General features: G+C 46.4%; 1 protein-coding gene across 19 annotated transcripts in view; it reads right to left on the reverse strand.

Moving 5' to 3' along the window:
- Positions 1 to 27,101, reverse strand: part of slmapa (sarcolemma associated protein a) — a 169,386-nt gene that overhangs the window by 50,534 nt on the left and 91,751 nt on the right. For 10 of the 19 annotated variants that reach the window (XR_006761404.1, XM_045705705.1, XM_045705704.1 and 7 more), the window contains 9 exons: positions 19,959 to 20,021; positions 18,631 to 18,726; positions 14,588 to 14,659; positions 10,637 to 10,777; positions 9,801 to 10,094; positions 8,206 to 8,374; positions 6,763 to 6,813; positions 5,260 to 5,316; positions 29 to 88 (listed from right to left, as the gene is read on the reverse strand). Coding sequence is in view for 18 of the 19 variants with exons in the window: in XM_045705705.1 (XP_045561661.1) it covers positions 29 to 88; positions 5,260 to 5,316; positions 6,763 to 6,813; positions 8,206 to 8,374; positions 9,801 to 10,094; positions 10,637 to 10,777; positions 14,588 to 14,659; positions 18,631 to 18,726; positions 19,959 to 20,021 (1,003 nt within the window). In the remaining variant the exon portion in view is untranslated. Of the gene's footprint in view, positions 1 to 28; positions 89 to 5,259; positions 5,317 to 6,762; positions 6,814 to 8,205; positions 8,375 to 9,800; positions 10,095 to 10,636; positions 10,778 to 14,587; positions 14,660 to 18,047; positions 18,464 to 18,630; positions 18,727 to 19,958; positions 20,022 to 27,101 lie in introns of those variants that run through there. The other 9 variants (XM_045705721.1, XM_045705714.1, XM_045705709.1 and 6 more) reach the window with 6 other exon arrangements.

Here is a 27,101-nt window from a genome sequence, read left to right on the forward strand (position 1 = left end):
ACACACAGCAAGATAACAAAACACTTACCGTCGAAGTTGGCCAGCTTGTGCAACGACGAGCCCACTGCTTCTTTCAACTGTTTCACGGCTGTGGAGGGGAGAAATTGTGGTCAAAACGTGACTATGACTGAATGAGGCACCTGTAGAGTGAGAGAAGCATCCATCTCTAAATGGGGCACCTGTAGAGTGAGAGAAGCATCCATCTCTAAATGGGGCACCTGTAGAGTGAGAGAAGCATCCATCTCTAAATGGGGCACCTGTAGAGTGAGAGAAGCATCCATCTCTAAATGGGGCACCTGTAGAGTGAGAGAAGCATCCATCTCTAAATGGGGCACCTGTAGAGTGAGAGAAGCATCCATCTCTAAATGGAGCACCTGTAGAGTGAGAGAAGCATCCATCTCTAAATGAGGCACCTGTAGAGTCAGAGAAGCATCCATCTCTAAATGGGGCACCTGTAGAGTCAGAGAAGCATCCATCTCTAAATGGAGCACCTGTAGAGTGAGAGAAGCATCCATCTCTAAATGGGGCACCTGTAGAGTCAGAAGCATCCATCTCTAAATGGGGCACCTGTAGAGTGAGAGAAGCATCCATCTCTAAATGGGGCACCTGTAGAGTCAGAGAAGCATCCATCTCTAAATGGGGCACCTGTAGAGTGAGAGAAGCATCCATCTCTAAATGGGGCACCTGTAGAGTCAGAGAAGCATCCATCTCTAAATGGGGCACCTGTAGAGTCAGAGAAGCATCCATCTCTAAATGGGGCACCTGTAGAGTGAGAGAAGCATCCATCTCTAAATGGGGCACCTGTAGAGTCAGAGAAGCATCCATCTCTAAATGGGGCACCTGTAGAGTGAGAGAAGCATCCATCTCTAAATGGGGCACCTGTAGAGTCAGAGAAGCATCCATCTCTAAATGGGGCACCTGTAGAGTGAGAGAAGCATCCATCTCTAAGCCTCGTCTCAGGATTAGCGTCTAGCTAGCTTCCGAGGCGGCAGTAGTAGGTAGTTAAGGTCATTTAAGAACAGCGAAAAAAAAAAAAAAAATGCTGTTTATCAAACAATTTGCTATTAATAAGCTAATTTAATTTGGCATGCTGGAATTCTCTCAACACAGTACCACTCAAAGCAGTATGATGTAAAAAATGTACAGAACAGTACAAACGATCGGTGCAAAGACAACAGCTAGCGTCATCACTAGCAGGTAAACTACAGTACCCAACATGCAACAGAACAAGGAAGTTAAACACCCAGACAGTCCAAGAGAGGAACCACACAGTTAGGCTAATATTTAGTGAAAAGTTAAAAAGGTGGTGTTACCATGCAGAAAACCAAAGAGTGATTGTGAATGTCTCAAAAGAAGAGGAAAAACAAGTTATACAATTATATGAAGAAACAAAATGTAAAGGAAGCCATTCTAAGACACGGTACATTCTCCTATACCAGGAAGCCATTCTAACAGCCTGCCCTTAGACACGGTACATTCTCCTATACCAGGAAGCCATTCTAACAGCCTGCCCTTAGACACGGTACATTCTCCTATACCAGGAAGCCATTCTAACAGCCTACACGGTACATGTGGCTAACCCTAAACTCTTAGCTCACAGCAGTTCCCTTGACAACAGTAAACTCTGGTTTCGTCACGGGCAGCACGGACGGACAGCGTTCTCCAAACCACAGTTAACTAAAGGCTTCAGTAGGACAGGAAATGGATGTCAGAAACCTTGTGGTACATGTATTCCTCCTCCGTTACACAGTAGCTCTGCGGTAAAAGTTGCCCTCAGGTACAAATCTAGGATCAGCATCCCCTCACCCAATCCTAACCTTAACCATTTTGTGGGGAAAACACAAAACTGACCAAAGATCAGCATCTGAGGGCAAATTATAATCTGAAATATCCTGATGACACTACCCTAAATGGCTGACTACTGTCTGCACTTTAGAGAAAGCATTTTAACACATCAGATTTTACACGAGCACCTAGGTCTGGCAGTACAACCGATTGGCAAACGTACTGCAAATTGAGAAATGTGACTGAACTGAATAAAAATAATAAACTACACTATGAAACAAAGATAAATTACATAAATAACAATATTAAAAAGCTTTGGAGCACCTTAAATTACATTTTGGGTAAAAAGGCAAACTCTGCTCCATCATTCATTGAATCAGATGGCTCATTCATCACAAAACCAACTGATATTGCTGACTACTTAAATCATTTTTTAAATTGGCAAGATTAACAAACTTAGGCTAAACATGCCAGCAACAAATGCTGACACAACACATCCAAGTATATCTGATGAAATTATGAAAAGACAAGATTTGTAATTTTGAATTCCGTAAAGTGAGTGTGGAAGAGGCGACAAAATGATTGTCGTCTATCAACAATGACAAGCCACTGGGGTCTGACAATCTGGATGGAAAATTACTGAGGATAATAGCGGACAATATTGCCTCTCCTATCTGCCACATCTTCCATTTCATCCTACTAGAGAGTGTGTGCCCTCAGGCCTGGAGGGAAGCTAAAGTCATTCCACTACCCAAGAATAGTAAAGCCCCCTTTACTGGCTCAAATAGCCGACCAATCAGCCTGTTACCAACACTTAGTAAACTTCTGGGAAAAAATGGTGTTTGACCAGATACAATGCTATTTTACAGTAAACAAACTGACAGACTTTCAGCACGCTTATAGTGAAGGACACTCAACAAGCACAGCACTAACACACATTTTTTATTCATTTAACCTTTATTTAACTAGACAAGTCAGTTAAGAACAAATTCTTACTTACAATGACGGCCTAGGAACAGTGGGTTAACTGCCTTGTTCATGGGCAAAACGACAGATTTTGTACCTTGTCAGCTCGGGGATTCGATCTAGCAACCTTTCGGTTACTGGCCCAACACTCTAACCACTAGGCTACCTGATTGGCTGAGAGAAATTTATTTTAAAAAACTAATTGTGGGGGCCGTTTTGTTAGACTTCAGTGCGGCTTTTGACATTATCAATCATTATCAAAACGTATGTGTTATGGTTTTACACCCCCTGCTATAATGTGGATAAAGAGTTACATGTCTAACAGAACACAGATGGTGTTCTTTAATGGAAGCCTCTCCAACATAATCCAGCTAGAATCAGGCATTCCCCAGGGCAGCTGTCTAGGCCCCTTACTTTTTAAAATCTTTACTAAAGACATGCCACTGGCTTTGAGTAAAGCCAGAGTGTCTATGTATGCAGATGACTCAACACTACAGCCTCGATGATGAGAATGGGGGCGTGCTCAGTCCTCCTTTTCCTATAGTCCACAATCATCTCCTTTGTCTTGATCACTTTGAAGGAGAGGTTGTTGTCTTGGCACCACACGGTCAGGTCTCTGACCTCCTTCCTATAGGCTGTCTCATCATTGTCGGTGATCAGGCCTTGTGTCGTCTGCAAACTTAATGATGGTGTTGGAGTCGTGCCTGGCCGTGCAGACACGAGTGAACAGGGAGTACAGGAGGGGACTGAGCACGCACACCTGAGGGGCCCCCGTGTTGAGGATTAGTGTGGCAGATGTGTTGTTACCTACCCTCACCACCTGGGGGCGGCCCGTCAGGAAGTCCAGGAAACAGTTTCAGAGGGGGGTGTTTAGTCCCAGGATCCTTAGCTTAGTGATTAGCCTTGAGGGCACTATGGTGTTGAACACTGAGCTGTAGTCAATGAACAGCATTCTCACATAGGTGTTCCTTTTGTCCAGGTGAGAAAGGGCAGTGCGGAGTGCAATAGAGATTGCATCATCTGTGGCTCTATTTGGGGTGGTATGCAAATTGGAGTGGGCCTAGGGTTTCTGGAATAATTGTGTTGATGTGAGCCATGACCAGCCTTTCAAAGCACTTCATTGCTACGGACGCGAGTTCTACGGGTCAGTAGTCATTTAGGCAGGTTACCTTCGTGTTCTTGGGCCCAGGGACTATGGTGGTCTGCTTGAAACATGTTGGTATTACAGACTCAGACAGGGAGAGGTTGAAAATGTCAGTGAAGACACTTGCCAGTTGGTCAGTGCATGCTCGGAGTACACGTCCTGGTAATCCGTCTGGCCCTGCGGCCTTGTGAATGTTGACCTGTTTTAAGGTCTTACTCACATCGGCTGCAGAGAGTGATCACACAGTCGTCCGGAACAGCTGATGCTCTCATGCATGTTTCAGTGTTACTTGCCTCGAAGCGAGCATAGAAGTAATTTAGATCATCTGGTAGGCCCGTGTCACTGGGCAGCTCTCGGCTGTGCTTCCCTTTGTAGTCTGTAATAGTTTGCAATACCTGTCCTGCAATGATGCCAATATCAAGTAGCCTAATGCCAAATTTGAACTACTAACGGAACCAATAAGTCCAAGATGTACTGATCAGAATTCCATGTGGAATCGGGAACAAAATGATAAATAATTTACCTTTTTTCCTCCACCAGGTGTCAATCAATATCAAAAATCAGTCAAATGTATTTAGAAAGCCATTTTCGCATCAGCAGTTAAGTGGGACACGAGCTTCGTCTCAGTGTGTGGCAACTCGGACCTGCTGCCTCGGCAATACTACTGCTCATGTTACGGTATCCGGGGAGATCCCACTTCACCGCAAAGAGATGGACAGGTTCACTGGTGCCTGAAGGCCTGGTGTGCTGATAGCTGATTAGTGGTAGATCACGGAAAGGCCGTCTGTTAGCTATAGAATACAGAGATGCGCAGACGCCAGCAGGTGCTAGAGTTTATCTCGCCGGGTTTCTCTGCCACTACAGACAGTGATGTCGTGAGCTCAGCTCCACTGCTCTGCGATGTGCCAATTTTTTACAGTAAAGTTACTGTAATGTACACCGTTGCTAATGTGAGTCACATTAGGAGAATGACTATACAATCCTATTCTTACAAGAGAATATCAGTGCTGTTTACATAATATCACATTATAACCATTCCCTCTCAGTCTACATTGATGAATATATAGTTAATTAACTTCCTGTTAGTTTGACCTACACAATAAAATATTAAAAATACTTGTGAACAATGTTAATGAAACACCAGTAGTCCCTAGGGAACAAGTACTCCACCCTCAAGTTGACCCGGTACAGGAAGAGCATCATTAGGAACCGGTTTATCACGCTCCTTCGACACATTGTTGATTTAAAACCACCCAGATTATCAGTGTTTTGATAAAGAGATGTAGTCAACAGGAAGAGAAGGTTTGAGGCTGTGAAGAATACAGCAAGAGACATCTCAGGTAAATAACTAAAAGCCATACTACCTTCCGGTTGGTTCAGGTCCATGTCAATGTCTATGTCATTTCCTCCTGGTGGATCTCCTAGCGATATACAGACATGAAGCATCGCCTCAACAACCCCAAACAAGCTCAACTTACAGGAACCTGGCCGAGACAACAGTGTTTTACAGTAACCTGGCCTAGACCCCACAGTGTTTTACAGTAAGCTGGCCGAGACCACACAGTGTTTTACAGTAACCTGGCCGACCCCACAGTGTTTTACAGTAACCTGGCCGAGACCCCACAGTGTTTTACAGTAACCTGGCCTAGACCCCACAGTGTTTTACAGCAACCTGGCCTAGACCCCACAGTGTTTTACAGTAACCTGGCCTAGACCCCACAGTGTTTTACAGTAACCTGGCCTAGACCCCACAGTGTTTTACAGTAACCTGGCCTAGACCCCACAGTGTTTTACAGTAACCTGGCCTAGACCCCACAGTGTTTTACAGCAACCTGGCCTAGACCCCACAGTGTTTTACAGTAACCTGGCCTAGACCCCACAGTGTTTTACAGTAACCTGGCCTAGACCCCACAGTGTTTTACAGTAACCTGGCCTACACCCCACAGTGTTTTACAGTAACCTGGCCTAGACCCCACAGTGTTTTACAGTAAGCTGGCCTAGACCCCACAGTGTTTTACAGTAAGCTGGCCTAGACCCCACAGTGTTTTACAGTAAGCTGGCCTAGACCCCACAGTGTTTTACAGTAAGCTGGCCTAGACCCCACAGTGTTTTACAGTAAGCTGGCCTAGACCCCACAGTGTTTTACAGTGACCTGGCCTAGACCAGTGTTTTACAGTAACCTGGCCTAGACCAGTGTTTTACAGTAACCTGGCCTAGACCAGTGTTTTACAGTAACCTGGCCTAGACCAGTGTTTTACAGTAACCTGGCCTAGACCAGTGTTTTACAGTAACCTGGCCTAGACCAGTGTTTTACAGTGACCTGGCCTAGACCAGTGTTTTACAGTAACCTGGCCTAGACCAGTGTTTTACAGTAACCTGGCCTAGACCAGTGTTTTACAGTAACCTGGCCTAGACCAGTGTTTTACAGTAACCTGGCCTAGACCAGTGTTTTACAGTAACCTGGCCTAGACCACAAAGAGCATGCAGAAGTGTATTTATCTTATCCTATTACTGACTGAAAGACTACACACCATTCGGACGGCTACAGTAACCAGTAGCTAACTACCATTCAGACAGACAACACATTAGAAGGTGAAAGACTGACGGACAGAACGAAGAAGACCAAGAATAACAAGCAAACGGAAGGTAAGAAGCTCTGAGTCATGCCAGATCAGATTAGTAAGAAGAAGAAGGGTTTTAACGTCCCATATGGCACCCTTATTCCCTACCAGGGCCCTGGGTCAAATATAGTGCACTTTTGTAGGGAATTAGGGTGCCATATCGGCTGCAAGCCAAGGAGTGATGCAGGGTTAGAAGCAGAGCAGTAACGTTAACAGACACGGTCGGCCTAACGGACCGTCACTCACCTAAACTGTTGTTGTCCTTTATGCTTTTCTCCTGCAGCTGTTCTAACCGAACTGGAAACAACAACAACATCGGATTGGAGAGGACATGGACTGGAGTGACCGAAGGTCAACTTAAATTGTCCTTTGAGGACATGGACTGGAGTGACCGAAGGTCAACTTAAATTGTCCTTTGAGGACATGGACTGGAGTGACCGAAGGTCAACTTAAATTGTCCTTTGAGGACATGGACTGGAGTGACCGAAGGTCAACTTAAATTGTCCTTTGAGGACATGGACTGGAGTGACCGAAGCTCAACTTAAATTGTCCTTTGAGGACATGGACTGGAGTGACCGAAGGTCAACTTAAATTGTCCTTTGAGGACATGGACTAGAGTGACCGAAGGTCAACTTAAATTGTCCTTTGAGGACATGGACTGGAGTGACCGAAGGTCAACTTAAATTGTCCTTTGAGGACATGGACTGGAGTGACTGAAGGTCAACTTAAATTGTCCTTTGAGGACATGGACTAGAGTGACCGAAGGTCAACTTAAATTGTCCTTTGAGGACATGGACTGGAGTGACCGAAGGTCAACTTAAATTGTCCTTTGAGGACATGGACTGGAGTGACCGAAGGTCAACTTAAATTGTCCTTTGAGGACATGGACTGGAGTGACCGAAGGTCAACTTAAATTGTCCTTTGAGGACATGGACTGGAGTGACCGAAGGTCAACTTAAATTGTCCTTTGAGGACATGGACTGGAGTGACCGAAAATCAACTTAAATTGTCCTTTGAGGACATGGACTGGAGTGACCGAAGGTCAACTTAAATTGTCCTTTGAGGACATGGACTGGAGTGACCGAAGCTCAACTTAAATTGTCCTTTGAGGACATGGACTGGAGTGACCGAAGGTCAACTTAAATTGTCCTTTGAGGACATGGACTGACCGAAGGTCAACTTAAATTGTCCTTTGAGGACATGGACTGGAGTGACCGAAGCTCAACTTAAATTGTCCTTTGAGGACATGGACTGGAGTGACCGAAGCTCAACTTAAATTGTCCTTTGAGAACATGGACTGGAGTGACCGAAGGTCAACTTAAATTGTCCTTTGAGAACATGGACTGGAGTGACCGAAGATCAACTTAAATTGTCCTTTGAGGACATGGACTGGAGTGACCGAAGTTCAACTTAAATAGTTATTTTATTCCTGAATACCATGCATGCAGGCCCAGGTCCCCAGGTCAATATAAATAGTTATTTTATTCCTGAATACCATGCATGCAGGCCCGGGTCCCCAGGTCAATATAAATAGTTATTTTATTCCTGAATACCATGCATGCAGGCCGGGGTCCCCAGTGTTCCCTACCGGGGTTGGGATCAACACTTTACTCCCAATGACAGTTCAGCAGCGTTATATGACTGTCATATGACACCCGCAGAAAAGGTGTGTCTCTCTGCGTTACTAACCTTGCAGGGCGGTGAGACGTTCGTTAGTGAAGTCGTTATCAGCCTGTAAGGCCTCGATACGGGCCTGCAGAGCCTGCTCCTTCTCCTCCAGCTCATCAATACAGAGCTGGAGTTCCTTCTTCTCCAGCTGACCCTTCTGAGTCAACTCCTCCTGACGACCCTCCGCCAGCTACACACACACACACACACACACACACACACACACACACACACACACACAGGGACACACACACACACACACAGGGACACACACACACACACAGGGACACACACACACACACAGGGAAAGGTGTGTGCATGTTAACGTGTGCAATGGAGATTCTGATGTGTGTGCTGGTGGTTGGACAATAGATAGAAATCTGATCTTAAAGCTTCTCCAACCTTCCTCCTCCCCGTCTCCCCCCCTCCTCCCCGTCTCCCCCCCTCCAACCAGTCTCCCCCCTCCAACCAGTCTCCCCCCCTCCAACCAGTCTCCCCCCCTCCAACCAGTCTCCCCCTCACCAACCAGTCTCCCCCCCTCCAACCAGTCTCCCCCCCTCCAACCAGTCTCCCCCTCACCAACCAGTCTCCCCCTCACCAACCAGTTTCCCCCTTCTCCCCTCACCAACCAGTCCCCCCCTCACCAACCAGTCTCCCCCCTCCAACCAGTCTCCCCCTCACCAACCAGTCTCCCCCTCACCAACCAGTCTCCCCCCTCCAACCAGTCTCCCCCTCACCAACCAGTCTCCCCCCCTCCAACCAGTCTCCCCCTCACCAACCAGTCCCCCCTCACCAACCAGTCTCCCTCCCTCCAACCAGTCTCCCTCCCCCTCACCAACCAGTCCCCCCCTCACCAACCAGTCTCCCCCCTCCAACCAGTCTCCCTCCCCCTCACCAACCAGTCTCCCTCCCCCTCACCAACCAGTCTCCCCCTTCTCCCCTCACCAACCAGTCTCCCCCTTCTCCCCTCACCAACCAGTCCCCCCCTCACCAACCAGTCCCCCCTCACCAACCAGTCCCCCCCTCACCAACCAGTCTCCCTCCCTCCAACCAGTCCCCCCCTCACCAACCAGTCCCCCCCTCACCAACCAGTCTCCCTCCCTCCAACCAGTCTCCCTCCCTCCAACCAACCAGTCCCCCCTCACCAACCAGTCTCCCTCCCCCTCACCAACCAGTCTCCCTCCCCTCACCAACCAGTCTCCCTCCCCCTCACCAACCAGTCCCCCCCCTCACCAACCAGTCCCCCCCTCACCAACCAGTCTCCCTCCCCTCACCAACCAGTCTCCCTCCCCCTCACCAACCAGTCTCCCCTTCTCCCCTCACCAACCAGTCTCCCCCTTCTCCCCTCACCAACCAGTCCCCCCTCACCAACCAGTCCCCCCCTCACCAACCAGTCCCCCCTCACCAACCAGTCTCCCTCCCTCCAACCAGTCCCCCCTCACCAACCAGTCCCCCCTCACCAACCAGTCTCCCTCCCTCCAACCAGTCTCCCTCCCTCCAACCAACCAGTCCCCCCTCACCAACCAGTCTCCCTCCCCCTCACCAACCAGTCTCCCTCCCCCTCACCAACCAGTCTCCCCCTCACCAACCAGTCCCCCTCTCACCACCTACTGTACCTTTATCTTGTCAGTGAGGTCCTTGATCTCGTTGACGGCCCCGTTGTATTTATTAGCCAGTTCTCTGAGCTCCTCCTGGTTCCTCTCGTTCATCTCCTTCAGATGGGTGCACTCATCCTCCGTGTTACTCAGAGATCTCTGTAATGACAACACACACACACACACACTCAGAGATCTCTGTAATGACAACACACACACACACACACTCAGAGATCTCTGTAATGACAACACACACACACACACACTCAGAGATCTCTGTAATGACAACACACACACACACACACTCAGAGATCTCTGTAATGACAACACACACACACACACACACACACACCACCCAGCCCCAGGGGTCTCACCTCGACATATGGCCTCTTCCTGACCACCTCTACCTAGCCTTAACGCTAACCCTATTGCACAGGAAGACCCGTCTCACCTCAAACTGACAGCTTCCTGACGACCTCTACCTAGCCTTAACGCTAACCCTATTGCACAGGAAGACCTGTCTGATAGCTTCCTGACCACCTCTACCTAGCCTTAACGCTAACCCTATTGCACAGGAAGACCCGTCTCACCTCAAACTGACAGCTTCCTGACGACCTCTACCTAGCCTTAACGCTAACCCTATTTCACAGGAAGACCTGTCTGATAGCTTCCTGACCACCTCTACCTAGCCTTAACGCTAACCCTATTGCACAGGAAGGCCTGTCTCGCCTCTTCCTGACCACCTCTACCTAGCCTTAACGCTAACCCTATTGCACAGGAAGACCTGTCTGATAGCTTCCTGACCACCTCTACCTAGCCTTAACGCTAACCCTATTGCACAGGAAGACCCGTCTCACCTCGACCTCTGATAGCTTCCTGACCACCTCTATCTTCTCTTGTAGGACCTTCCTCAGGGACTCTTTGGCCGTGGTCTCATAGTTGTGTTTGTCTTCCTGCAGGGCTACCAGCTCGTTGCGCATCCCATCCTGGGTTTGGTTCTTTAGAGGGGGAGGTAAGAGAGAGAGAGAGAGAGAGACAGAGAGACAGAGAGAGAGAGAGAGAGAGACAGAGAGAGAGAGAGAGAGAGAGAGAGAGAGAGAGAGAGAGAGAGAGAGAGAGAGAGTGAGAGAGGGGAGGGACTGTGTCTAGTGGCGGTCTCTAGCGCTTTGACTAACACACAGCCATAGGGTAATAGAGTTTTTGTTCAGACCATGTAAAGTGACCATCAGTCAATCACCACCTTCCGGAGACACCTGAAACCCCACCTCTTTATGGAATACCTGGGATAGGATGAAGTAATCCTTCTAACCCCCCCCCCCAAAAAAAAAGATATAGATGTACTATTGTAAAGTGGTTGTTCCACTGGATATCATAAGGTGAATGCACCAATTTGTAAGTCGCTCTGGATAAGAGCGTCTGCTAAATGACTTAAATGTAAATGGTCAGAAAAAAACTATTTACCCAAATACATTAGAGAAAAAACCCCACATGCATGTCTATTAGAATGTCAATAGATATATACAGTGAACTGCGAAAGTATTGCGGACTGAGACACATCATGTTGCTGTTTTGGTTCTGTATTCCAGCACTTCGGATTTGACTATGAGGTTAAAAGTTCAGACTGTCAGCATTCATTTGAGGGTATTTTCATCCATATCGGGTGAACCGTATAGAAATTACATCCTTTTTTTTTACATAATCCCCCCCATTTTATGGGGACCAAAACTACTCAGATAATATCTCTTATATGTGTATTAAAGTAGTCAAAAGTGTAGTATTTGGTGCCATATTCATCGCACGCAACGATTACATCAAGCTCGTGACGCTACAAAACTTGATGGATGCATTTGCTGTTTGTTTTGGTTGTGTTTCGGATTATTTTGTGACCAATAAAGATGAAAGGTAAATAAATTAGACACACATATTTTGTATTATTTTTTTTTATTTAACTAGGCAAGTCAGTAAAGAACAAATTCTTATTTACATTGACGGCCTACCCCCGGCCGACGCTGGTCCAATTGTGCGCTGCCCTATGGGACTACCAATCACGGCAGGTTGTGATACAGCCTGGAATCTAACCAGGGTCTGTAGTGACGCCTCTTGCACTGAGATGCAGCGCCTTAGACCGCTGCACCACTTCGGGAGCCCCAATATATCATACCTCCTCAAAAATGCTAACCTCCCCTGTTATTGTAATGGTGAGAGGTTAGCATGTCTTGGGGTTATGATATAAAATGCTAACCTCCCCTGTTATTGTAATGGTGAGAGGTTAGCATGTCTTGGGGTTATGATATAAAATGCTAACCTCCCCTGTTATTGTAATGGTGAGAGGTTAGCATGTCTTGGGGTTATGATATAAAATGCTAACCTCCCCTGTTATTGTAATGGTGAGAGGTTAGCATGTCTTGGGGTTATGATATAAAATGCTAAACTCCCCTGTTATTGTAATGGTGAGAGGTTAGCATGTCTTGGGGTTATGATATAAAATGCTAACCTCCCCTGTTATTGTAATGGTGAGAGGTTAGCATGTCTTGGGGGTATGATATAAAATGCTAACCTTCCCTGTTATTGTAATGGTGAGAGGTTAGCATGTCTTGGGGGTATGATATAAAATGCAAACCTCCCCTGTTATTGTAATGGTGAGAGGTTAGCATGTCTTGGGGGTACGATATAAAATGCTAACCTCCCCTGTTATTGCAATGGTGAGAGGTTAGCATGTCTTGGGGGTACGATATAAAATGCTAACCTCTCCTGTATTTGTAATGGGGAGAGGTTAGCATGTCTTGGGGGTATGATATAAAATGCTAACCTCCCCTGTTATTGTAATGGTGAGAGGTTAGCATGTCTTGGGGTTATTTGTGCGTGTAACTTATTTACATTAAGCACAAAACAAACAATTTTATTTTATTATTTTACCTTTATTTAACTAGTCAAGTCAGTTAAGAACAAATTCTTATTTTCAATGATGGCCTACCGGGGAACAGTGGGTTAACTGCCTTGTTCAGGGGGCAGAACGACAGATTTTGTACCTTGTCAACTCGGGGGATTCGATCTTGCAACCTTTCGGTTACTGGCCCAACACTCTAACCACTAGGCTACGCTGCCGCTCTACAAGTGTGTAGAGTCACAAATCAAATAAATTTATAAAGCCCTTCTTACATCAGTTGATATCTCAAAGTGCTGTAATCAATAATAAATAATAACAAAGTACACAAGCTTTATGTAATCCATACGTGCTATGAATATGGGACTAAATACTAAACATTTTCCTACTTTAAAATGTTCTTTAGAATATGGATTTAGCATTTACATTTTCTTACTTTAGAGTAGGTATTTACACTGAACAAAAATATAAAAACGCAACATGCAACAATTTACAGTTACAGTTCATATGAGGAAATCAGTCAATTGAAATAAAATCATTAGGCCCCAATCTATGGATTTCACATGACTGGGAATACAGATATGCATCTGTTGGTCACAGATACCTTTAAACAAAAAGGTAGGGGGCGTGGATCAGAAAACCAGTCAGTATCTGGTGTGACCACCATTTAGCCTCACGCAGCGCGACACATCTCCTTCACATAGAGTTGATCAGGCTGTTGATTGTGGCCTGTGGAATGTTGTCCCCACTCCTCTATAAATGGCTGTGTGAAGTTGCTGGATATTGGTGGGAACTATAACACGCGGTCGAACACGTCGATCCAGAGCATCCCAAACATGCTCAATGGGTGACATTTCTGGTGAGTATGCAGGCCATGGAAGAACTGGGACATTTTCAGCATCCAGGAATTGTGTACAGATCCTTGTGAAATTGGTCCGTGCATTATCACGCTGAAACATGATGTGATGGTGGTGGATCAATGGTCATGGTGTCTCTGTGAATTCAATTTCCCATCGATAAAATACAGTTGTGTTCGTTGTCTGTATCTTATGCCTGCTCACACCATGACCCCAGTTCACAATGTTGACGTCAATAAAACGCTCGCTCGCCCACACGCTGTCTGCCATTTGCTCAGTATAGTTTGAAACTGGGATTCTTCCGTGAAGAGAACACTTCTCCAGTGTGCCCGTAGCCATCGAAGGTGAGCATTTGCCCACTGAAGTCGATTACAACATCGAATCGCAGTCAGGTCAAGACCCTGGTGAGAATGAGCAGGCAGATGAGCTTACCTGACACGGTTTCTGACAATCTGTGCAGAAATTCTTCGGTTGTGCAAACCCACAGTTTCATCAGCCGTCCGGGTGGCTGGTCTCAGACGATCCCGCAGGTGAAGAAGCCGGATGTGGAGGTCCTGGGCTGCCGTGGTAACACGTGGTCTGCGGTTGTGAGGCCGGTTGGACGTACTGCCAAATTCTCTAAAACGATGTGAGGCGGCTTATGGTAGAGAAATTAATATTCAATTCTCTGGCAACAGCTCTGGTGGACATTTCCTGCAGTCAGCATGCCAACTGCACGTTCCCTCAAAACTTGAGACATCTGCAGCATTGTGTTGTGTGACAAAACTGCACATTTTAGAGTGGCCTTCTATTGTCCCAAGCACAAGGTGCACCTGTGTAATGATCATGCTGTTTAATTAGCTTCGTGATACGCCACACCTGTCAGTCAGGTGGATGGATTATTTTGGCAAAAGAAATGCTCACTAACAGGGATGTGAACAAATTTGTGCACAAAATCTGTGCGAAATAAGCTTTTTGTGCGTATGGAACATTCCTGGGATCTTTTATTTCAGCTCATGAAACACGGGACCAACACTTTACATGTTACATTTCTATATTTTTTCAGTGTATCGTTTAAATGTTCTTACTTTAGAGTAGGACTGCAGCTGGTTGCCCATCACCTCTAGTCTGGAGAGAAGCCGGTCCTCATCTATCAACGCCTAGAAGACAGACACACAGAGACACGGTTCAGTACACCATAAACCAGTCAGAAGAGAGAGTTCAGTACACCATAAACCAGTCAGAAGAGAGAGTTCAGTACACCATAAACCAGTCTGAGGAGACACCATAAACCAGTCAGAAGAGAGAGTTCAGTACACCATAAACCAGTCAGAAGAGAGAGTTCAGTACACCATAAACCAGTCAGAAGAGACGGTTCAGTACACCATAAACCAGTCAGCAGAGAGAGTTCAGTACACCATAAACCAGTCAGAAGAGAGAGTTCAGTACACCATAAACCAGTCAGAAGAGAGAGTTCAGTACACCATAAACCAGTCAGAAGAGAGAGTTCAGTACACCATAAACCAGTCTGAGGAGACACCATAAACCAGTCAGAAGAGAGAGTTCAGTACACCATAAACCAGTCAGAAGAGACGGTTCAGTACACCATAAACCAGTCAGAAGAGACGGTTCAGTACACCATAAACCAGTCAGAAGAGAGAGTTCAGTACACCATAAACCAGTCAGAAGAGACGGTTCAGTACACCATAAACCAGTCTGAGGAGAGAGTTCAGTACACCATAAACCAGTCTGAGGAGAGAGTTCAGTACACCATAAACCAGTCAGAAGAGACGGTTCAGTACACCATAAACCAGTCAGAAGAGAGAGTTCAGTACACCATAAACCAGTCAGCAGAGAGAGTTCAGTACACCATAAACCAGTCAGAAGAGAGAGTTCAGTACACCATAAACCAGTCAGAAGAGACGGTTCAGTACACCATAAACCAGTCTGAGGAGAGAGTTCAGTACACCATAAACCAGTCAGAAGAGAGAGTTCAGTACACCATAAACCAGTCAGAAGAGAGAGTTCAGTACACCATAAACCAGTCAGAAGAGACGGTTCAGTACACCATAAACCAGTCAGCAGAGAGAGTTCAGTACACCATAAACCAGTCAGAAGAGAGAGTTCAGTACACCATAAACCAGTCAGAAGAGACGGTTCAGTACACCATAAACCAGTCAGCAGAGAGAGTTCAGTACACCATAAACCAGTCAGAAGAGAGAGTTCAGTACACCATAAACCAGTCAGAAGAGACGGTTCAGTACACCATAAACCAGTCAGAAGAGAGAGTTCAGTACACCATAAACCAGTCAGAAGAGAGAGTTCAGTACACCATAAACCAGTCAGAAGAGAGAGTTCAGTACACCATAAACCAGTCAGAAGAGACGGTTCAGTACACCATAAACCAGTCAGAAGAGAGACGGTTCAGTACACCATAAACCAGTCAGAAGAGACGGTTCAGTACACCATAAACCAGTCTGAGGAGAGAGTTCAGTACACCATAAACCAGTCAGAAGAGAGAGTTCAGTACACCATAAACCAGTCAGAAGAGACGGTTCAGTACACCATAAACCAGTCAGAAGAGTGTTCAGTACACCATAAACCAGTCAGAAGAGAGAGTTCAGTACACCATAACCAACACAATTCACATACAGTGCCTTCAGAAAGCATTCATACCCCTTGACTTACACATTGTTGTATTACAGCCTGAATTAAAAATGTATTAAATTGATTATTTTCTCACCCATCTGCACACAATACCCCACAATGACAAAGTAAAAACATGTTTTTAGAAATGTTAGCTAATTTATTGAAAATTAAAAATACGTAAATATAATTTATATAAGTATTCACACCCGAGTCAATACATGTTAGAAGCACCTTTGGCAGTGATTACAGCTGTGAGTCTTTCTGGGTAAGTCTCTAAGAGCTGTGAGTCTTTCTGGGTCAGTCTCTAAGAGCTGTGAGTCATTCTGGGTAAGTCTCTAAGAGCTGTGAGTCTTTCTGGGCAAGTCTCTAAGAGCTGTGAGTCTTCCTGGGTAAGTCTCTAAGAGCTGTGAGTCTTTCTGGGTAAGTCTCTAAGAGCTTTCCACACCTGGAATGTGCTACATTTGACCATTATTCTTTTTAAAATTCTTCAAGCTCTGTCAAACTGGTTGTTGATCATTGCTAGACAACCATTTTCAGGTCTTGCCATAGATTTTGAAGAAGATATAAATCAAAACTGTAACTCTGCCTCTCAGGAACATTCTCTGTCTTCTTGGTAAGCAACTCCAGTGTTTATTTGGCCTTGTGGTTTTAGGTTATTGTCCTGCTGGAAGGTGAATTTGTCTCCCAGTGTCTGTTGGAAAGCAGACTGAACCAGGTTTTCCTCTAGGGTTTTGTCTGTGCTTAGCTCCATTCTGTTTCTTTTTTATCCTGAAAAACTTCCCAGTCCTTAACGATTACAAGCATACCCATAACATGATGCAGTGGTACTCAGTATTGTGTTGTATTGGATTTGCCCCAAACATAACACTTTTTATTCAGGACAGAAAGTTAAATCGCTTTGCCACATGTTTTGCAGTATTAATTTAGTGCCTTATTGCAAACAGGATGCATGTTTTGGATGTTTTTTATTCTGTACAGACTTCCTTCTTTTCACTCTGTCATTTAGGTTAATATTGTGGAGTAACTCAGTTTTCTCCCATCACAGCCATTAAACTCTGTTTTAAAGTCACCATTGGCCTCATGGTGAAATCCCTGAGCGGTTTCCTTCCTCTCCGGCAACTGAGTTAGGAAGGACGCCTGTATCTTTGTAGTGACTGGGTGTATTGATACACCATCCAAAGTGTAATTAATAACTTTATGCTCAAAGTGATATTCAATATCTGCTTTTTTTAATGTTTTACCCATCTACCAATAGGTGCCCTTCTTTCCGAGGCGTTGGAAAACCTCCCTGGTCTTTGTGGTGGAATCTGTTTAAAGTTCACTGCTCGACTGAGGGACCTTACAGATAATTGTATGTGTTGGGAACAGAGATGAGGTAGTCATTTTAAATCATGTTAAACACTATTATTGCACACTGAGTCCATGCAACTTATTATGTGATTTGTTCAGCACATTTTTACTCCTGAACTTATTTAGTTTTACCATAACAAAGGGGTTGAATACTTATTAACTTTACGGGGTATTATGTGTGTAGGCCAGTGACAAAAAAAATCTAAATATAATCCATTTTAAATTCAGGCTGTAACAAAACATAAATGTGGGGAAAGTCAAGCAGAGTGAAAACTTACTGAAGGTACTGTAGCAGTCAGGCAGTAAAAGCCATTACCCATTATATGGAGGGAGTGTCGTAGATTAAGTGGTTCAGAAGGCTTGACAAAGGGCTTGACAAAGGGCTTGGCAAAGGGCTTGGCAAAGGGCTTGGCAAAGGGCTTGGCAAAGGGCTTGGCAAAGGGCTTGTGTGCTGGGAGCTGGTCTAGTGGTAATGACTGGTCCATTAACCTTTTATCTGGAAATAAAACTTCTAAATTACTTTAGGACTGTGGAATTGTGTATCGGTACCTGCCAGCTGCTCTCTGAAGCCTCCTGCGGGGTGGCCAGTAGGGGTTAGGGCGGTAGTGTATAGTAACTACCTGCTCTCTGAAGCCTCCTGCGGGGTGGCCAGTAGGGGTTAGGGCGGTAGTGTATGGTAACTACCTGCTCTCTGAAGCCTCCTGCGGGGTGGCCAGTAGGGGTTAGGGCGGTAGTGTATAGTAACTACCTGCTCTCTGTAGCCTCCTGCGGGGTGGCCAGTAGGGGTTAGGGCGGTAGTGTATAGTAACTACCTGCTCTCTGAAGCCTCCTGCGGGGTGGCCAGTAGGGGTTAGGGCGGTAGTGTATGGTAACTACCTGCTCTCTGAAGCCTCCTGCGGGGTGGCCAGTAGGGGTTAGGGCGGTAGTGTATAGTAACTACCTGCTCTCTGAAGCCTCCTGCGGGGTGGCCAGTAGGGGTTAGGGCGGTAGTGTATAGCAACTACCTGCTCTCTGTAGCCTCCTGCGTGGTGGCCAGTAGGGGTTAGGGCGGTAGTGTATAGTAACTACCTGCTCTCTGAAGCCTCCTGCGGGGTGGCCAGTAGGGGTTAGGGCGGTAGTGTATGGTAACTACCTGCCAGCTGCTCTCTGAAGCCTCCTGCGTGGTGGCCAGTAGGCGTTGCAGCGTTGCCAACTTCTGTTCCAACATCTGCTCCCTGTGTAGGGCCTCCTGCCGGGGGGAGAGAGAAGGGGGAGGAGGGAGAGAGGGGAGGAGAAGGAGAGAGGAGGGAGACAGGAGGGAGAGAGGAGAGGAGGGAGAGGAGGGGGAGAGGGGAGGAGGGAGGGAGAGAGGGGAGGAGAAGGAGAGAGGGGAGGAGAGGAGGAGGGAGAGAGGAGGAGAGAGGAGAGGGAGAGGAGGAGGGAGTGGAGGGGGAGGGAGAGAGAACATTACATAGTGTGAGGGACCACGTTAGACTGTAAACATTACATAGTGTGAGGGACCACGTTAGACTGTAAACATTACATAGTGTGAGGGACCACGTTAGACTGTAAACATTACATAGTGTGAGAGACCACGTTAGACTGTAAACATTACATAGTGTGAGGGACCACGTTAGACTGTAAACATTACATAGTGTGAGGGACCACGTTAGACTGTAAACATTACATAGTGTGAGGGACCACGTTAGACTGTAAACATTACATAGTGTGAGAGACCACGTTAGACTGTAAACATTACATAGTGTGAGGGACCACGTTAGACTGTTAACATTACATAGTGTGAGGGACCACGTTAGACTGTAAACATTACATAGTGTGAGGGACCACGTTAGACTGTAAACATTACATAGTGTGAGGGACCACGTTAGACTGTAAACATTACATAGTGTGAGGGACCACGTTAGACTGTAAACATTACATAGTGTGAGGGACCACGTTAGACTGTAAACATTACATAGTGTGAGGGACCACGTTAGACTGTAAACATTACATAGTGTGAGGGACCACGTTAGACTGTAAACATTACATAGTGTGAGGGACCACGTTAGACTGTAAACATTACATAGTGTGAGAGACCACGTTAGACTGTAAACATTACATAGTGTGAGGGACCACGTTAGACTGTAAACATTACATAGTGTGAGGGACCACGTTAGACTGTAAACATTACATAGTGTGAGGGACCACGTTAGACTGTAAACATTACATAGTGTGAGGGACCACGTTAGACTGTAAACATTACATAGTGTGAGGGACCACGTTAGACTGTAAACATTACATAGTGTGAGGGACCACGTTAGACTGTAAACATTACAGCGATAACCTGTAGTATAAGACAGATGAGAGAGAAAGAGCGAAGAAAAAAGTCCCGTATCATTTTAACAGTGCGACTATGAAGCCAGGCAGTAGTTAGAGCGCAGTCGCGCTGCCTGGCCAGTAGGTGTCAGTGTTGTTCCATACCTGCAGATACTGGGAGAGCTGGAAGAGTTCCTGAGAGTACATACTGGGGGTGTTGGCCGCAACCTGCAGGAGGAGGACACACACACCAGGACATCAGGTTACAGTAGATAAGAACACTGGTAACACACACACACACACACACACACACCACCCAATACATCGATTGCTGTGCCGAACATGTGGAAACTATGTATAGATTATGGGAGGGTCCAAAAGAGTCAGTGCGAGTCATGAGTCAGCGTCTCAGTAAAGAGAGTCAGTGCGAGTCATGAGTCAGCGTCTCAGTAAAGAGAGTCAGTGCGAGTCATGAGTCAGCGTCTCAGTAAAGAGAGTCAGTGCGAGTCATGAGTCAGCGTCTCAGTAAAGAGAGTCAGTGCGAGTCATGAGTCAGCGTCTCAGTAAAGAGAGTCAGTGCGAGTCATGAGTCAGCGTCTCAGTAAAGAGAGTCAGTGCGAGTCATGAGTCAGCGTCTCAGTAAAGAGAGTCAGTGCGAGTCATGAGTCAGCGTCTCAGTAAAGAGAGTCAGTGTGAGTCATGAGTCAGCGTCTCAGTAAAGAGAGTCAGTGCGAGTCATGAGTCAGCGTCTCAGTAAAGAGAGTCAGTGCGAGTCATGAGTCAGCGTCTCAGTAAAGAGAGTCAGTGTGAGTCATGAGTCAGTGTCTCAGTAAAGAGTCAGTGCGAGTCATGAGTCAGCGTCTCAGTAAAGAGAGTCGGTGCGAGTCATGAGTCAGCGTCTCAGTAAAGAGTCAGTGCGAGTCATGAGTCAGCGTCTCAGTAAAGAGACTCAGTGTGAGTCATGAGTCAGCGTCTCAGTAAAGAGTCAGTGAGTCATGAGTCAGCGTCTCAGTAAAGAGTCAGTGAGTCATGAGTCAGCGTCTCAGTAAAGAGAGTCAGGTTAGATAATGACAGCGTCAGATGCTGTAGTAAGATATAGCTTCGCCTGGGCTCAGACCATCAGATATAGGGCTGTGCTGCATGATGCTAGGTTACAAGGTTACATGGTAACCCTCTCCTTCACTGGGCCCTAAAATAAACCTGTCGCTCTGGTCAGGCAGGGAAAGGAGAGGATCTCTGTGTTTAGATCAGGAGGAGAGGGTCTCTGTGTTTAGGCCAGGAGGAGAGGAGCTCTGTGTTTAGGCCAGGAGGAGAGGCGCTCTGTGTTTAGGCCAGGAGGAGAGGAGCTCTGTGTTTAGGCCAGGAGGAGAGGAGCTCTGTGTTTAGGCCAGGAGGAGAGGAGCTCTGTGTTTAGATCAGGAGGAGAGGAGAGGGTCTCTGTGTTTAGATCAGAAGGAGAGGAGAGGGTCTCTGTGTTTAGGCCAGGAGGAGAGGAGCTCTGTGATTAGATCAGGAGGAGAGGAGAGGAGCTCTGTGTTTAGGCCAGGAGGAGAGGAGAGGAGCTCTGTGTTTAGGCCAGGAGGAGAGGAGAGGAGCTCTGTGTTCAGGCCAGGAGGAGAGGAGAGGAGCTCTGTGTTTAGGCCAGGAGGAGAGGAGCTCTGTGTTTAGGCCAGGAGGAGAGGAGCTCTGTGTTTAGGCCAGGAGGAGAGGGTCTCTGTGTTTAGATCAGAAGGAAAGGAGAGGGTCTCTGTGTTTAGGCCAGGAGGAGAGGAGAGGAGCTCTGTGTTTAGGCCAGGAGGAGAGGAGAGGAGCTCTGTGTTTAGGCCAGGAGGAGAGGAGAGGAGCTCTGTGTTTAGGCCAGGAGGAGAGGAGAGGAGCTCTGTGTTCAGGCCAGGAGGAGAGGAGAGGAGCTCTGTGTTTAGGCCAGGAGGAGAGGAGCTCTGTGTTTAGGCCAGGAGGAGAGGAGCTCTGTGTTTAGGCCAGGAGGAGAGGAGCTCTGTGTTTAGATCAGAAGGAGAGGAGAGGGTCTCTGTGTTTAGATCAGAAGGAGAGGAGAGGAGCTCTGTGTTTAGGCCAGGAGGAGAGGAGAGGAGCTCTGTGTTTAGGCCAGGAGGAGAGGAGAGGAGCTCTGTGTTTAGGCCAGGAGGAGAGGAGAGGAGCTCTGTGTTTAGGCCAGGAGGAGAGGAGAGGAGCTCTGTGTTCAGGCCAGGAGGAGAGGAGCTCTGTGTTCAGGCCAGGAGGAGAGGAGCTCTGTGTTTAGGCCAGGAGGAGAGGAGAGGAGCTCTGTGTTTAGGCCAGGAGGAGAGGAGAGGAGCTCTGTGTTTAGGCCAGGAGGAGAGGAGCTCTGTGTTTAGGCCAGGAGGAGAGAAGCTCTGTGTTTTGGACAGGAAGGAGAGGAGAGTATAGTTTGGTGTTTAGGACAGGAAGGGGAGGAGCTCTGTGTTTAGGACAGGAAGGAGAGGAGAGTATAGTTTGGTGTTTAGGACAGGAAGGGGAGGAGCTCTGTGTTTAGGACAGGAAGGGGAGGAGAGTATAGTTTGGTGTGTTTAGGACAGTGCAGGCAGAAAAAGAGAGCAGAAGATTAGTAATTCAATTTGGGCTGTGCTCTGTGTCTAATGAGATTAAGAGTCCTAAACAAGGAGCCTGGCTGAGGAACTTCCCTCCCAATCTACAGAGTAAGACAACACTGTATTGGCTTGACTGGGCTTGATATGCGGTCAGTCCCTGTGTACTGGCTTGACATGCGGTCAGTCCCTGTGTACAGTAGAGCTGCTGATGTTGTAGATGTGTTGATTGGGCCATCGGGTAGTGTCGCATGGAATACCGAAACTTCTGTACTTTTTCAATACAAATAAACCACCGGTTCGGTACTATAATTTTTGTTACATTCGTTACTTCAGTCAAATGCGTCTCAGGTGATTGGGAGGATGAACTCTGTATCAGCCCCATTATAACACAAAGACCAAAGAGCCTGTTCCACTTCCTGGTTCATTACTAGAGCTGTCTGGCTGTGTTGTTAGCTCCCTACTCATCATGTTGTACACAGCTCCACTTCCTGGTTCATTACTAGAGCTGTCTGGCTGTGTTGTTAGCTCCCTACTCATCATGTTGTACACAGCTCCACTTCCTGGTTCATTACTAGAGCTGTCTGGCTGTGTTGTTATCTCCCTACTCATCATGTTGTACACAGCTCCACTTCCTGGTTCATTACTAGAGCTGTCTGGCTGTGTTGTTATCTCCCTACTCATCATGTTGTACCACAGTTCCACTTCCTCGTTCATTACTAGAGCTGTCTGGCTGTGTTGTTATCTCCCTACTCATCATGTTGTACCACAGTTCCACTTCCTGGTTCATTACTAGAGCTGTCTGGCTGTGTTGTTATCTCCCTACTCATCATGTTGTACACAGCTCCACTTCCTGGTTCATTACTAGAGCTGTCTGGCTGTGTTGTTATCTCCCTACTCATCATGTTGTACACAGCTCCACTTCCTGGTTCATTACTAGAGCTGTCTGGCTGTGTTGTTATCTCCCTACTCATCATGTTGTACCACAGCTCCACTTCCTGGTTCATTACTAGAGCTGTCTGGCTGTGTTGTTATCTCCCTACTCATCATGTTGTACACAGCTCCACTTCCTGGTTCATTACTAGAGCTGTCTGGCTGTGTTGTTATCTCCCTACTCATCATGTTGTACCACAGCTCCACTTCCTGGTTCATTACTAGAGCTGTCTGGCTGTGTTGTTATCTCCCTACTCATCATGTTGTACACAGCTCCAATTCCTCCCCCTACCCAAGAGAGGTTAAGCTTTCCCTTCACTGGAACAATGGGGCCCATTAAAATCAGCCCCAGACCATTATTCCTCCTCCACCAAACTTTACAGTTGTCACTATGCATTGGGGCAGGTAGCGTTCTCCTGGTATCTGCCAAAACCCAGATTCTTCCGTCAGACTGTCAGATGGGGAAGCGTGACTCCAGAGAAGGCGTTTCCACTGCTCCAGAGTCCAATAATGGCGAGCTTTACACCACTCCAGCCGATGCTTAGCATTGCGCATGGGGATCTTAGGCTTGTGTGCGGCTGCTTGGCCATGGAAACCCATTTAACGAAGCTCCCGACGAACAGTTGTTGAGCTGACGTTGCTTCCAGAAGCAGTTTGGAGCTCGGTAGTGAGTATTGCAACCGATGACAGACGATTTTTACGCACTTCAGCACTCAGCGGTCCCGTTCTGTGAGCTTGTGTGGCCTACCACTTCACGGCTGAGCCGTTGTTGCTCCTAGACGTTTCCACTCCACAATAACAGCACTTACAGTTGACCGGGGGCAGCTCTAGCAGGGCGGAAACTTGACGAACTGACTTGTTGGAAACGTGGCATCCTATGAAGGTGCCACGTTGAAAGTCACCGAGCTCTTCAGTAAGGCAATTCTACTGCCAATGTCTGTCTATAGAGATTGCATGGCTTGTATGCTCGATTTTACACACTGGTCAGCAACAGGTGTGGCTGATATAGCCGAATGCTCTAATTTGAAGGGGTGTCCACATACTTTTGTTTATATATAGTAGGGCTGCCCCCATTTAGTCGATTTCTGATTGTCATAGCTCCACCATCACAGTGGAGCTTCTCAAAGTCATTTGTTTCTTCGCCTCAAAACAGCAAGTAAACCAAGTCTGTTTTTACATACATTGAGAACTATAGTTCCTCAATGTAGCCTATTTGAAACATTTTCTTTCAATAACCACTCAGCATGAAAAGGGGAAACAACGTAATGGCTCTGATCTTACTTCTCCCTTGAGCAAATAATCTACCCCCCAAAAAAATGTTACGATATTGAACTCAGACGGCCCAACAATTGAACAGAGCTGTTGCTGAGCTTGTCTGGATCCAGCGCCATTGTGTGTCTGGCTAATATGCCTTTTTTTGTGTGATATTATTTTTGGTATCGAGTCTCGTGATGGTATCGAGTATTGTGACACTAAACCACCTATCGGTATCGAAGCCCAAATTCCTGACAACACTACCATCAGGTAACAACTGAATCAACCGGAAGTACGTAGACGTGTTGCATGGGCCATCAGGTTAGAACTGAATCAACAGGAAGTACGTGGACGTGTTGCATGGACCATCAGGTAACAACTGAATCAACAGGAAGTACGTAGACGTGTTGCATGGACCATCAGGTAACAACTGAATCAACAGGAAGTACGTGGACGTGTTGCATGGACCATCATGTTAGAACTGAATCAACAGGAAGTACGTGGACGTGTTGCATGGACCATCAGGTTAGAACTGAATCAACAGGAAGTACGTGGACGTGTTGCATGGACCATCAGGTAACAACTGAATCAACAGATTACTAAACAACGACTAGTGGTGAGTTGAGAACCCTTGCAGAGCGGTGTCAGAACAATAACCTCTCCCTCAACATCGACAAAACAAAGGAGCCGATTGTAGACTTCAGGAGACGGCAAAGGGAGAATGCACCCATTCACATCAACGGGAGGGTGAAAAGCTTCAAGTTCCTACGCATACACAACACTGACAATTTGAAACGGTTCACCAACACAGACAGTGTGGCGAACCTGAGGCGGCCCCCTGAGACTAAAACTTTTACAGATGCACCATTGAGAACATCCTGTCAGGCTGTAATCACCGCCTGGTATGGCAACTGCACCGTCAGCAACCGCTTGGCTCTCCAGAGGGTGCCCAATGGGAAACTGGGGGCACACCGCCTGGTATGGCAACTGCACTGACAGCAACCGCTTGGCTCTCCAGAGGGTGTCCAATGGGAAACTGGGGGCACACCGCCTGGTATGGCAACTGCACTGACAGCAACCGCTTGGCTCTCCAGAGGGTGTCCAATGGGAAACTGGGGGCACACCGCCTGGTATGGCAACTGCACCGACAGCAACCGCTTGGCTCTCCAGAGGGTGCCCAATGTGTAACTGGGGGCACACCGCCTGGTATGGCAACTGCACTGACAGCAACCACTTGGCTCTCCAGAGGGTGTCCAATGGGAAACTGGGGGCACACCGCCTGCTCTTCAGGACATCTACAGCACCCGGTGTCACAGGAATGCCATCAACCACCCGAGCCACTGCCTGTTCACCCCGCTATCATCCAGAAGGCGAGGTCAATACAGGTCCATCAAAGCTGGGACCGAGACTGAAAAACAGCTTCTATCTCAAGGCCATCAGATTGTTAAATAGTCACCACTAGCCGGCCTCCACCCAGTACCCTGTCCTGAACTTTAGTCACTGTCACTAGACAGCTACCACCAGGTTACTCAACCCTGCACCTTAGAGGCTGCTGCCCTGTATACATAGACATGGAACACTGGTCACTTTAATAATGTTAATAATGTTTACATACATAATTTCATATGTATATACTGTATTCTAGTCCTGGTTCATCCTATATAACTACTGCTGTCCACTTCATATGTATATACTGTATTCTAGTCCTGGTTCATCCTATATAACTACTGCTGTCCACTTCATATGTATATACTGTATTCTAGTCCTGGTTCATCCTATATAACTACTGCTGTCCACTTCATATGTATATACTGTATTCTAGTCCTGGTTCATCCTATATAACTACTGTTGTCCACTTCATATGTATATACTGTATTCTAGTCAAGGCCATCCTATATAACTACTGCTGTCCACTTCATATGTATATACTGTATTCTATATAACTACTGCTGTCCACTTCATATGTATGTACTGTATTCTAGTCCTGGTTCATCCTATATAACTACTGCTGTCCACTTCATATGTATATACTGTATTCTAGTCATGGTTCATCCTATATAACTACTGCTGTCCACTTCATATGTATATACTGTATTCTATATAACTACTGCTGTCCACTTCATATGTATATACTGTATTCTAGTCCTGGTTCATCCTATATAACTACTGCTGTCCACTTCATATGTATATACTGTATTCTAGTCCTGGTTCATCCTATATAACTACTGCTGTCCACTTCATATGTATATACTGTATTCTAGTCATGGTTCATCCTATATAACTACTGCTGTCCACTTCATATGTATATACTGTATTCTAGTCCTGGTTCATCCTATATAACTACTGCTGTCCACTTCATATGTATATACTGTATTCTATATAACTACTACTGTCCACTTCATATGTATATACTGTATTCTAGTCCTGGTTCATCCTATATAACTACTGCTGTCCACTTCATATGTATATACTGTATTCTAGTCATGGTTCATCCTATATAACTACTGCTGTCCACTTCATATGTATATACTGTATTCTAGTCCTGGTTCATCCTATA

This window comes from Salmo salar, chromosome ssa22 (assembly GCF_905237065.1).
Source record: "Salmo salar chromosome ssa22, Ssal_v3.1, whole genome shotgun sequence".
NCBI classification, from domain to species: Eukaryota; Metazoa; Chordata; class Actinopteri; order Salmoniformes; family Salmonidae; genus Salmo; species Salmo salar.